General features: G+C 36.5%; 1 protein-coding gene across 1 annotated transcript in view; it reads right to left on the bottom strand.

Moving 5' to 3' along the window:
* LOC136820229 (cleavage and polyadenylation specificity factor subunit 2-like) overlaps positions 1 to 13,508 on the bottom strand; it is a 45,672-nt gene that overhangs the window by 20,237 nt on the left and 11,927 nt on the right. Inside the window, exons 10-13 of the mRNA XM_067076416.1 lie at positions 11,914 to 12,081; positions 11,181 to 11,293; positions 10,682 to 10,778; positions 10,044 to 10,144 (exon numbers count right to left, since the gene is read on the bottom strand). Of these exons, the coding sequence (XP_066932517.1) occupies positions 10,044 to 10,144; positions 10,682 to 10,778; positions 11,181 to 11,293; positions 11,914 to 12,081 (479 nt within the window). The remainder of the gene's footprint in view (positions 1 to 10,043; positions 10,145 to 10,681; positions 10,779 to 11,180; positions 11,294 to 11,913; positions 12,082 to 13,508) is intronic.

Here is a 13,508-nt window from a genome sequence, read left to right as displayed (position 1 = left end):
AAAGTATCCTGATAACCAACTCACAACGGACCACATTTTAAAACTACAAGAGGGTTAGGTAGCAAGGAGAACACTTTTGATCGAAACTTCACTAGTGGCTAAGAAATAAGTTGGAAGTAGGAATTCTCGAATTGGCAAAGGTGATTTTTAAATGTTTTATACTTTATACAAATTCCATCTGAACAATTTTATAATTAAATCTTCAAGACTGATAAAGACGGATTTATAAAACAATCAATGCGCTGCTTCGCAAAACTCATAGTGACACACTATTTGACATAAACCAGTGTGTTCTTATGACCTGAAAGTTTCTGAAAGTCAAAGAATTTCTTTGAAAAAAGCTCCAAACTAAACAATGTCTTACGGGTAATCCGAGCTCATGACATGCATTTCAGTTCTGCAAAATTTTATATCATCGTTCATATCTAATACACGCTTTTTTATCAGAATATTGCTATTCCTTTTCACCATAGAAGTTCTCAAATTTTTCAGAAAAATACATCTATTCTCAAGGGATTTCTTAATTCAACATGTTATACATATCTCAATTTTTTGGCCGATTCTCATGAATATTATTGACTTCATTCTTATACAGATTTTTTATAAGTAAGCCTAATTTTCATTTCAAGGCTGGAGTTGATAAGGATTTTCCGGATTTCAGTCCAAAAGTTACTTATGGATTTTGAGCCAAAATTGCTTGGGGACTCCCAGATTTTTAATTTTTTTTACCTCATTTTATGTCCAAAATACCTCAAATCAGGTAATAAAATACATCTGTTAGGTATTTTGATGCAAGTTTAGGCAAAATATGTCTGATTTCTAGGCATTTTTTGTTGTTTCTTAGTTCATACTGAGTTTCAGAGCTATGACTGATTAGCCAAGTAACTTAATTTTTTTTAATGGCTTTAAGAGATTAGTCAGAAGTAGGAGTTTTCCACTTTGTAGAGGTAATTGTCTAATATTTTAGGGATCTTCTCAAAAATATAATCGATTTTCGATTATTAAGTTCGATTAATGATTCGACTATTTAATCGAATAGCTGCCGTCGTTTAGTCGAATAGCTTCGACTATTTAATCTCCTATATTCGATTATTTAATCTCCTTTATTCGATTATTTAATCCTTGTATTCGATTGATTAATCCTTTTTCGCTTATAGGTCCTTACATCTTACAGGGATCCTCTCAAAAATACCGAATTTCGGTAAAATGGTTTTCGGTTAAATTCGGCTGTTTGTTTTGGACAATTTTCCCACCCATCGCATGTGAAAGAGGATAAAAAATGCTAAAAAATGATATATAAAAAAGTACAGGTTGTAATCTTTTGCCTTGAAGTTATATCTTTTTTTCAAATGCTGTAACGTAAAACTTCACGTTTCAATGGAAGCGCAATTTCGAAAAAGAAATCCCTTTATTTTACAAATCACCGACACATATCTACTCATTCTCTTTAGCATTTTTTACCTCCAAAATAAATAAAACTTACTGGTTATCCTTGGGAGTTTTTGATATCAAAAAATGAATCACCATTAATAAAAACAAAGTTTAGATAAATAAAGGCTCCCATCGAAAACTGAATTTCGAAGGGAGGAAAGTCTGTAGTGAAAACTGAAGCAAACAAAGCATTCCATTTCCATACATACATACGTCTTACAACCACATCTCAATGTAATAAATTTTATAACTTTCTGTTTTCAAAGTCTTTTCAAAACATGAATAAGATCACAATATTTTAGGTTTAATTTTTAGAAAAAGTTTTCTTCTCAAAACCAAACTCACAAATGAATTCAATGTTTTGATTGCAACATTTTCGAATCTTTCGAATGCGTGACGCAATTTGATTGGCAAAGCAATGCAACGACTTCATTTTTTAGATGACAAAAAGTTGAAAAGTGCAACATCAATTCTGCGCGATGATTCGATCTCTTATCTAGGGCATACTGGAGAAGTGGGACGTGGGACGGTGGGACGCTCAGGTGGGACGCTCGAGTGGGACGCTCAGGTGGGACGCTCAAGTGGGACGGTAGTGGGACGCTAAGGTGGGACGGTAGTGGGACGCTAAGGTGGGACGGTAGTGGGACGCTAAAGTGGGACGGTAGTGGGACGCTCAAGTGGGACGCTACGGTGGGACGGTATAGTGGGACGCAAGTGGGACGGTGTGGGCGCTAAGTGGGACGGTAGTGGGACGCTAAGTGGGACGGTAGTGGGACGCTCAAAGTGGGACGGTACGTAGTGGGACGCTCAAGGGGACGTGGGACGGTAGTGGGACGCTAAGGTGGGACGGTAGTGGGACGCTAAAGTGGGACGGTAGTGGGACGCTCAAGTGGGACGCTAAGGTGGGACGGTAGTGGGACGCTCAAGTGGGACGGTAGTGGGACGCTCAAGTGGGACGGTAGTGGGACGCTAAAGTGGGACGGTAGTGGGACGCTCAAGTGGGACGGTAGTGGGACGCTCAGGTGGGACGCTCAAGTGGGACGGTAGTTATTCGATTATTTAATCCTTGTATTCTATTAATTAATCCTTTTTCGCTTATATCTTAGGGATCCTCTCAAAAATACCGAATTTCGGTAAAATGGTTTTCGGTTAAATTCGGCTGTTTGTTTTGGACAATTTTCCCACCCATCGCAAGTGAAAGAGGATAAAAAATGCTAAAAAATGATATATAAAAAAGTACAGGTTGTAATCCGATTTTCTTGCCTTGAAGTTATATCTTTTTTCAAATGCTGTAACGTCAATTTTAACTTCACGTTTCAATGGAAGCGCAATTTCGAAAAAGAATCCCTTTATTTTACAAATCACCGACACATATCTACTCATTCTCTTTACCTCCAAAATAAATAAAACTTACTGGTTATCCTTGGGAGTTTGTGATATCCAAAAATGAATCACCATTAATAAAAACAAAGTTTAGATAAATAAAGGCTCCCATCGAAAACTGAATTTCGAAGGGAGGAAAGTCTGTAGTAGTGAAAACTGAAGCAAACAAAGCATTCCATTTCCATACATACATACCTCTTACAACCATATCTCAATGTAATAAATTTTATAACTTTCTGTTTTCAAAGTCTTTTCAAAATATGAATAAGATCACAATATTTTAGGTTTAGTTTTTAGAAAATGTTTTCTTCTCAAAACCAAACTCACAAATGAATTCAATGTTTTGATTGCAACATTTTCGAATCTTTCGAATGCGTGACGCAATTTGATTTGCAGAAAATAGAACTCGCGCGAAAAACAATGCAACGACTTCATTTTTTAGATGACAGTGCAACAAAATCCCTGTGATTGGAATGTTCATTTTTTGTATGATACTCTTTAAAATCAGTTCTCGCAGATTTAAACATTTAGCCTCTAGGCTAAAAAGAGCGTTAGAATTGTTGAAATTGCTCTGTAAATTACACAATTGAATTACACAAAAAGAGCCAAGAGGAGGAGCCAGAAATTGATTTATCTGACTGACTAGCTTTTTGTGTCTTTGTAGCTTCGATCAAATTGATTATGTTATTATTTTATAATCCATTCACTGTGAAAAAAGTCAAAAACATTTCGATCGATCTGTGTATTGTTTATAAGTACTTGACCTGTCCCTCTTCACTGTATTATAAAAAGAAAAAGACAAAATACATATAAAAGAGCGTCCCACTACCGTCCCAATTGAGCGTCCCACTACCGTCCCACCTTAGCGTCCCACTACCGTCCCACCTTAGCGTCCCACTACCGTCCCACTTTAACGTCCCACTACCGTCCCACCTTAGCGTCCCACTACCGTCCCACTTGAGCGTCCCACTACCGTCCCACCTTAGCGTCCCACTACCGTCCCACTTTAGCGTCCCACTACCGTCCCACCTTAGCGTCCCACTACCGTCCCACTTTAGCGTCCCACTTTAGCGTCCCACCTTAGCGTCCCACTACCGTCCCACTTTAACGTCCCACTACCGTCCCACCTTAGCGTCCCACTACCGTCCCACTTGAGCGTCCCACTACCGTCCCACCTTAGCGTCCCACTACCGTCCCACCTTAGCGTCCCACCTGAGCGTCCCACTCGAGCGTCCCACCTGAGCGTCCCACCGTCCCACGTCCCACTTCTCCAGTATGCCCTTATCTAGCCATTCAAAAAAACCTGGATGTAAAATTCGAATCCATTTTTGCAAACAAAATAATAGAGCATGACGTAACTTGTAAGAAAAAAATGTTGCATTGACCAATAAAAACGTCACGTTTGCGAACAGAACAATAGAGCAAAAGAATGTTTTCTTCCTGCTTTTATATGACGTAATGACGTATTCTTGATCTTGTGAGCGCTCTCCCTTTTATCCTTTTATCTTTTTTTTGTTTTGCCCTTTTTGATTTGAACATGAACACAACAATGAAGTGCTATTTTCGAATCGAAAAACAATAATAAAGACATAAGAAGCAACTGTGTTGAGAGGTTGATAACAGAAGTGTGTGGAAATTAAAAAGATGGAAAAAGATAGAAGTACTTTATCGTGGAGAGATCGTGGAATTGTTATCCAAACATTAAGAAACTTAAAGATGATGCGATAATGTGATTCCCAAAAGGATTATTCTATCATTTCATAATTTATGATACCCCTTGGTAGATCAAAAATCCTTAAAGGTAAGAAGAATTATGCAGTCATTGGTTGATTTGACTACGGCTTTTTGAAAATATTTTTTCTTCTGTCTTTCAAATCCACAGTAGACAAAGGTTTGTTTGCGCTGTTTTCGATCTACGTAAGAAAAAATAACCGATATTCGACTATATTTTGGAAAAAATTCGATTATATTTTGGAATCAAAAGGATTAATTAATCGAATAATAAGATTAAATAGTCGAACCGAGGGGACTAAATAATCGAACTGAGGGGACTAAATAATCGAACTGAGGTGACTAAATAATTTAATTTCGATTGTTAAATAATCGAAGTACTTCGATTATTTAAGCGAATTTTTCGCTTAAATTCGATTATTTAAGCGAATTTATTTTTGAGAAGATCCCTTATGCTTTTGAAAATTTTCCATCTGAACAAATTTTAAATAAACTCTAAAGACCGCTAAAGATGGTTTTTCATGATAAACATGAGATTGTATAGCAAAGTTAATCTAATTAGCTCATTGATATCCAACAATTCTACTCCTAAGGCACAATTCACATAAGACTCCAAAATATACTAAATTTGTCCAAAGTAATTTGAAAACACTAAAATTTGTAGAATACTTTTCCTCAATTGCATTTATATAAGAAAATGATACTTGGACCTATCAAGACAACATGTCCCAAAATGCAGTCAATCCCTGAGCGGTCTTATTAAGTCGAGGTATTTCAGATTAGCATCACCCATTGAATTATGGGAGTCTCCTTGCGAGAAGGTTTATTTGATAACCGACCTCTATTGGGGGACCACGTTTGAAATAATATGATTTTCTAGTAGCAACGAGAACATTTTCGCGTCCTCATTCCCTTGTGGCTTTGAATTGTGGCGATGGGGAATTTTAAAACAGACAAAAATATTTTCTGACTTCCCGAAATAATTGGGTTTGTACGAACTAAGAATATCGAAAAATAATCGAATGCGTGAAATTTTAGTCATCTACCCACATTTCTGAAATATAATACGTCTTCTAATTAGTGCACATAAATTATTTTGAAAGTTATGACGAGTCGTGTCTGATTTTTAATTATTTTCCCTCCAATTCAGTGCATATAAAAATTTCCTCTAATTTGTATTGGCCGCATTAAAGGAAACGAAACGAGGTTAAATGTAAATAAAAAACTCGTCTGGTCTGCTTTGCGGAAATAACTCCCAGGAAACTAAAATGCAGTCAATCCCAGAGGGCTTTTGAAGTCGGGGTTTCTAACATCACCCATTGAATTATGAGGATCCCTTATCGAGAGGGTTCATATGATAACCGACCTCTTTCGGACCACATACTGATCACAGTTTGGAAGTATTAGCATATCGAACAGTTTTGCATCAAAACCTTCTAGTGGTTATCAAGACTTTATAAGACAGACTGTTGTTTGTTAATGAGGTTTTTCCCAGTTACGTTAGTCTAATTGACACTACCTCCTAGTCCTAATTGCAAAATGGTTGTAGTATAGTTGTGTGAGGTTGATGATGATGAATAGTAAACAATAATGAATAATACAAAGGAGGTTGGGACTGAGCCAACACGATGTTAATGAACTGAAAAATTAATAGACATCAATAGAGTGGGGCTCAGGCCCTCGAGCTCGGACCTCTGAATAGGGCAAGAGATTATGAGTGAGAAAAGGAAAGAAATCAAGGACTGGAAAAGGAGAACTTGAAGGAGAAGGACTTGAACAGAGACTATTGTTAATTACATGCTAGAGTTACTAATCTATTTGATGTTATTTATGTTACGCTTATTTGATATTTATTGCTTGATTGGAGAAACAGAATTGATGTTGATTGAAATCTATTAGCGTACCTTTACTACGTGTCCATAGACTTATCCCCAATAAGGAATACCCTGATCGAAGGAACAGATAAGTGATCTGAGAGGTCCCCTCAATAACTAAAGAGTGATCCCAATCGCCTAACTTCCCTTCGTCACATTATTATCAAGAAATGTAAGATATAATGACATCAAATAAATTAGTAACTCTGGCATGTAATTAACGATAGTCTCTGTTCAAGTCCTTCTCCTTCAAGTTCTCCTTTTCCAGTCCTTGATTTCTTTCCTTTTCTCACTCATAATCTCTCGCCCTATTCAGAGGTCTGAGCTCGAGGGCCTGAGTCCCACTCTATTGATGTCTATTAATTTTTCAGTTCATTAACATCGTGTTGGCTCAGTCCCAACCTCCTTTGCATTATTCATTATTGTTTACTATTCATCATCATCAACCTCACAGTTGTAAAGCCCATAAAAGGTAATTTTAGGTTCAGTTGCAAAATTCTATGATGAAGATATGTTTAGCACATTTTTAATTTTTTGGCTAATTCTCATGAATATTATAGACTGCATTCTTATAAACATTCTTTATAAGTAAGCCTAATTTTCGGTTCAGGGCTTAAGTTCCGTCCAAAAGTTGCTTATGGATTTTGAGCTCGGAACTCGGTTTATTTCATACTTTATTTCATATCAATTTTACGGCATGATTATATTAGTCTTTGTACGCACGATTATTCCCTAAGAAAGGATCTATTCTTAAGACAATTAGTTTTCTTTATTGTATATTATATTTTATCGCGTTAAAATTTGCTATCATTACGCCTCTAGAGATTTGTTAGATTTGTATTTATTACTGCCTTGCATTGATGATGATTCACAATCATCAGTGCAAGTTATGGGAAAGAAAAGAAGCATGAGAGCTGATGTTAGAGAGAAGACATTTGTTGTTGTTTCTACCCAATAACTTACTGATATTCTAGAACGAAGAAGTCCTTACTTTACAAAGTTTTACTGTAAACTTTTCGATCATCGAAATCAGACAAATTTCATACAAACAATTTGTAACAGTTGTTATGAAAAAAAAAAACATGTAAAAGAACAAGCGTGTAGATGATCTGAGTGAAAAGAGTAGTCGATCCTTCCCTGAGGGCTTAGAGTCGAACTTTGTCTAACTTTGGGTGATATAGACGACCCCCTGGACATTTAAGTCCAGATGAACCTTGAACGAGAAGTATCCTGATAACCAACTCACGACGGACCACAGTTAGAGCTATAAGAGGGTTATGTAGCAAGGTGAACACTTTTGATCGAGACTTCACTTGTGGCTAAGAAATTAGTCGGAGGTAGGAATTTTTGACTTTGCAGAAGTGATTGTTAAATGTTTTATGCTTTTGAAAATTTTCCATCTGAACAAATTTTAAAATAAACTCTAAAGACCGCTAAAGATGGTTTTTCATGATAAACATGGTAGAAATTGTATAGCAAAATTAATCTATTTAGTTTATTGATATAAATTGAAGTATTGTATTTGTAAAGTTTTGAAAGTTCTTAGGAGCAACTTTTCCCCAAGGATATAAAGATAGTTCCTCCAACAATTCTACTCAGGCACAGCTCACAAAAGACTCCATATACTAATTTGTCCAAGGCAATTTGAAAACATTAAAATTCGTCGAATACTTTTCCTCAATTGCATTTATATAAGAAAAAGATACTTGGACCTATCAACACAGCATATCCCAAAATGCAGTCAATCCCTAAGCGGGCTTATGAAGTCGGGGTATTTCAGATTAGCATCACCCATTGAATTATGGGAGTCTCCTTGCGAGAAGGTTTATTTGATAACCGACCTCTATTGGACCACGTTTGAAATAATATGATTTTCTAGTAGCAACGAGAACATTTTTGCGTCCTCATTCCCTTGTGGCTGTGAATTATGGCGATGGGGAATTTTAAAACAGACAAATATATTTTCTGACTTCCCGAAATAATTGGGTTTGTACGAACTAAGAATATCGAAAAATAATCGAATGCGTGAAGTTTTAGTCATCTACCGTCATTTCTCGAATATAAAACGTCCTCTAATTAATGCAGATAAATCGTTTATAAAGGTCTGGCTAGTCTTGTCTGATAAAAAGATAACTTTTCCCTCCGATTCAGTGCGGTTATACTAAAAACTTTCTCTAATCTTTTTATCGGCCGCATTGCATGTCGGTAATATTCTGAAAAATCACACTTTAGTCGCGCGGCTGAGGTCGAAAAACGTTTCATTTCGTGATACATATTTTAGATTCCAAAAAAAACAACGGAAACTCGCGAATTAGTATGTGTAGATTACAAAATCAAAAAGTTTCCACGATATTATCGTGCAAGTAACGAGTAATTGGCGATTTTTTGCGTTTCCAGGCAAAATTGCAAGGCCTGGAAATTCATGATTTTTAGGGGGTCTTCAAATTAAAAAAAGACCTATATCACATGATAGAGCTCTTCAAACTGAGCAAAAAAGTGTATTACACCAAAGTCCCAACTTCTCTAGATCAAAAGTTATGGGCCTATTTGAGGTCAAAAAGGTGTTTAATTTTGCATAAATTAATGCAGATTGTGGGGAAATTCCCTGTTTTCCATCAGTTTTTTACCACAAATAGGCCCATAACTTTTGATCTAGAGAAGTTGGGACTTTGGTGTAATACACTTTTTTGCTCAGTTTGAAGAGCTCTATCATGTGATATAGGTCTTTTTTTAATTTGAAGACCCCCTAAAAATCATGAATTTCCAGGCCTTGCAATTTTGCCTGGAAACGCAAAAAATCGCCAATTACTCGTTACTTGCACGATAATATCGTGGAAACTTTTTGATTTTGGAATCTACATATACTAATTCGAGAGTTTCCATCGAAAAAAGTGGAATCTAAGAGGTGTATCACGAAAATCATTTTCTAGCCACTTTTTTCGACCTCAGCCGCGCGACTACTTGTAGTTAAAAAAAAACAAGGATAAAAGTAAATAATAAAACTGGTCTGGTCTGGTTTGCGGAAATAACTCCCAGGAAACTAAAATGCAGTCAATCCCAGAGGGCTTTTGAAGTCGGGGTTTCTAACATCACCCATTGAATTATGAGGATCCCTTGTCGAGAGGGTTCATATGATAACCGACTTCTTTCGGACCACATACTGATCACAGTTTGGAAGTATTAGCATATCAAACAGTTTTGAATGACACTTCTCTTGTGGTTGAACATTGTGAGAAAAGGGAATTTCAAAACAGACAGATTATTTCTCAGGAGATCAGGTCGATTGTTGAGAGGTGGTTTTGTAGTGACGGTTTGATTTTTATTTGATCTCTAATTATAAAAAAATGACGACGCTGTTGTCATGCCAATAGACTTAGATGATTTATAAAGATAACAGAGTTTAGTTTAGATTGATGTGTATATCTTCTCTGAAAACTTCACACTGCAGACCCCCCTCCAGACCCATTTCCACAAGAAATTGTCTTAAGAGAGAAACGGCCAAGATCATGTGCAAATAAGTTCTACGCTGTTTTATCTTTGAGTTCACTTTGCATTACCTAGGCCAACCAACACTATGTCAAAGAAAGTAAGCCCTTTTCACGACATTTTCGCCGCTGTACTTACCGTATAACCTCTCCGTAATCATCCCATTTCAGACGATCTTCTTTATAAGGGAACATCGGGTAAATCTTGGCTTGCTTGAAGAAACTACTCTTCGACCGAAGCTGAAAAAAAAAGAAAATTGTTATGGTATGTTTATGATATTTCCTCTCCGTAAGCTTTTGATGGACTTTAGTCTATGACCATGTTCAAACGTTACGGTTCCGTATCGTTCCGAAATGAAACAGTTCCAAAACAATGTGTGAACGTCAAAATTCAAAACGTCAAAAAAAGAAGACGTTACAAAGCAAAACAGATCGAAACGGTTTTGCTACACTTTTTTCATCGGAACGGAACTGCTCCGTTTTGCTGCTCCGAAACGTTCCGAAACCAATATGAACACGCTCGATCCGTAACGAAAATTATACTGGAGCGAAACGGTACCGTAACTTGTGAACATGGTCTATAATATGAAAGGGAACTACGTTTTTACATGAACATTATTATATTGCAGCGTCACATTCAATACTAAGATATCATTGGGTAGAAAACTAGGGATATCTCTAACATGGAGCAGGGAGCGAGGAGGAAGATTTAGCCCTTCACTTTTTTTGCCGAGAAAAGCTATATAAAATATTGTCCCCACGAAGGATACTACTAACCTTTTCATCGGTCAACATAAGATCGTATTTGGATTTCAAGTCCAGCGCATTTTCCTCTTCGTCTTCACTTTCACTTTCTTGTTTGAATACATTATCCCTGGAAAAATGATATCATGATTCATGATATTCATTACGTTAACACCCCGGCTTTTGCAAGTAGTGGAAAATTTCAAACAATTTTTTCTAGCTTAAATTTCTTAAACTTTCCACTACTGGCAGGGAAAAACCGGTGTGTTTCCATACAAAACATTACGTCATGAACATAATGAATGACATGATAAAAAAATCAGCCGTACGTATATTTGAGTCGGCGAATCATTTTACAATTCGGACGACATCACGTCATAGTTATTAAGTTTCTATCTTTACACTAGCGGGCGTCTCATTTCAGCCAGGAAGGTTGACTTAAAAAGGTGTAAGCAGAAAGATGGTAAAATCCCATAAAAAGGACTCGAAGAGCAATTATCTAACTGTACTTATTCATTTTCTTGGTACTTACCCCGTTTCACTGGTGAGAGATTTTCGAGTCAACCGTGTCAATCGAGCTTTTTCTTTCTCGTTCTCAAGGAATTCTGCCAACTCAGCACCTTCCAGTTTCACTTTTTTATTAACCTGACGAGAAAGAAATAATCTTTACTTACATAATAAACACCCCAAATAATTTTTAAAATCTCTCACCAAAAATGTTTGAGAGACTCGTGTTTGAGATTGGAAATATATTTCCAAATTCACTCCCTTCCATACACACAATTACCCCCCCTTTGAACATCTTCCTGGTGAATGTGTTGTCCATAAAATGTTCTGTAAATAGTGTCTAAAAATTAAGCAAAGTCTTTTTTCATCAAATTCCATAAAAGCCCGCATAAGCCCGTTTGACGAGCACTTTTTCGGCCATGAGATACTTAAATTTCATGTCGTAGTAAAATTTCGACCCCCGGCCTATATCAATCAGAGGTCTATGTAACCTAGCCAAACAGTCAAAAATATTTTCTTTTTTTTCGCTCGCTAAAATACTTCACTGAGTTTGAAGAGTTGAAAGAAATTCAATACCTTGTTACACTTATATAACTCCTCAAGTTATTAACGCGAATCGGTTAACCTCGCTTTGATTACAACCATTTGACAAAATTTGAGCCTTGGTAATTTTTCGAAAACTCTGCCTTTCGCGTTGATAAATTATCGCATTTATTTTTTCCGCGTCAAAAAATTGATTAGTTATATAAGGTAGTTACCTCAATTTCGATACTTTTCGTGTCAGGATTATCGATCAGTTGTCGTGCCAAAGAGCCAGGGGCCGTAGAGTAAGTAAAAATGACGGTGTTCTTTGGGTCCGGTGCCCATGAGATAAAGATTTCACGTGAGAAACCACTGTTCAAATCAGCTGTACTTGCTAACACAACCTAAGACGAAAAAGGTAGGATGAAAATTTGAGTCAAATTATTTTACTGATTTCTTGCATTAAGCAAGTTTTGCATAATTTTAGATAGTTTAAAACACGTTTGCTGCCGATTCAATACCGATTTATGTATGTGTGTTTTTCAACGAAGGAGACGGTAGATCTTGACCAACTGAGGACGATGCCGATGTAAATCAGCACTTTTACCGTCCTCGGAAAAGTGCAAATACATAATCTCGCTAATTATTCGAGGGGCAACAACTTTTTATGAGTTTTTTATATGAAGAAAGTGAGGACGAAGAAAAAAGTTCAGGCATCTGTTAAAAACTCCCACTTGTTGTTTCTCCAGACTGTATAATAATCTTTTGCAGTTAATTATTGTGGATTTATCAACGAACTGTACAATGTGTAGGTTTGCTAAGTGCGTTTTGAGTCGAGCCTCATTACTGAGACACAGTTTCGTAGCATCTTTAATTGGACTAATTAGCTGCAATTAGAAGGTAATTAGGAGCAACATGTTGTCACGGGGGAGTATTGTCTTACCTTAGGAAATCCGAAACGAAACTTTCAGATTTTCAAAACTCTTTATCTATTTTTGGAAGATAGCCAAAAGTAGTTATGCAGACAGTTAAGAAACCATTTTTATGGTTAGGTATAACGCCCTGATAGAGCAAGTGAGATCAAACCATCATATGTTTCAACTTAAAGTTAGAGAAGTACACTCTTGAAAAAGAAAAAGTGCCTGTGCCTCAGTGGTATGCGCGTGATGCAAGTTTGTTTGAAAACGCCTAATCTACTGCTCGTTCGGTGTGAGAGCAATAATTTCTGTTTACAAGCAACCGTGTTCATTTAATTTTGGATTTTCAACGACATAGACTCATTCTCCTTCTAATCCTTACTACTTGAAACTTCCAAAAAATTTAAGGTGAACGTGATTTGAGAGTAAATTATTTCATGGTGTCCTTCTATAAACGAATTAAAGAAAGGATGAAATCTTATCCCAAACACAAACGGCGCGGAATAGATTCTGATCAATTATGTTCAAAAGACAAGTACAAAAAAGTATTTCGGTGACTACTAAATAAAAATCCTGTACAAAACTCCAACCCTGAGCCGTAGATTGTGTTTGCCTATGAAAAAAATGTGTACTGACTGTCAAGAATCTGGCTCTAGATTTCTTGAAAACATTATTCTGTGTAAACACTTTCGAATAATTATTGTAAAGATTATCAAATTCAAAAGAGCTGAAAGTGGGCTTTTCTCGAAGCGGAAGATAAAATCGAGAAAAACAAGAAACGTCACATACTGGACGTCAATTGGATGTTAATAAGACTTAACGTAAGTCTAGAGATAAGCTCCAAGGAAGGAGCACGTGGGATTATGTTTTACATCATAATTACAAATATGATTTTTCAATTTTTCTCTTGTCTC

The sequence above is a fragment of the Clytia hemisphaerica genome, unplaced genomic scaffold (genome assembly GCF_902728285.1).
Source record: "Clytia hemisphaerica strain Z4C2 unplaced genomic scaffold, Clytia hemisphaerica genome assembly, whole genome shotgun sequence".
NCBI lineage: Eukaryota > Metazoa > Cnidaria > Hydrozoa > Leptothecata > Clytiidae > Clytia > Clytia hemisphaerica.
This window is presented reverse-complemented; position numbering and strand designations above follow the sequence as displayed.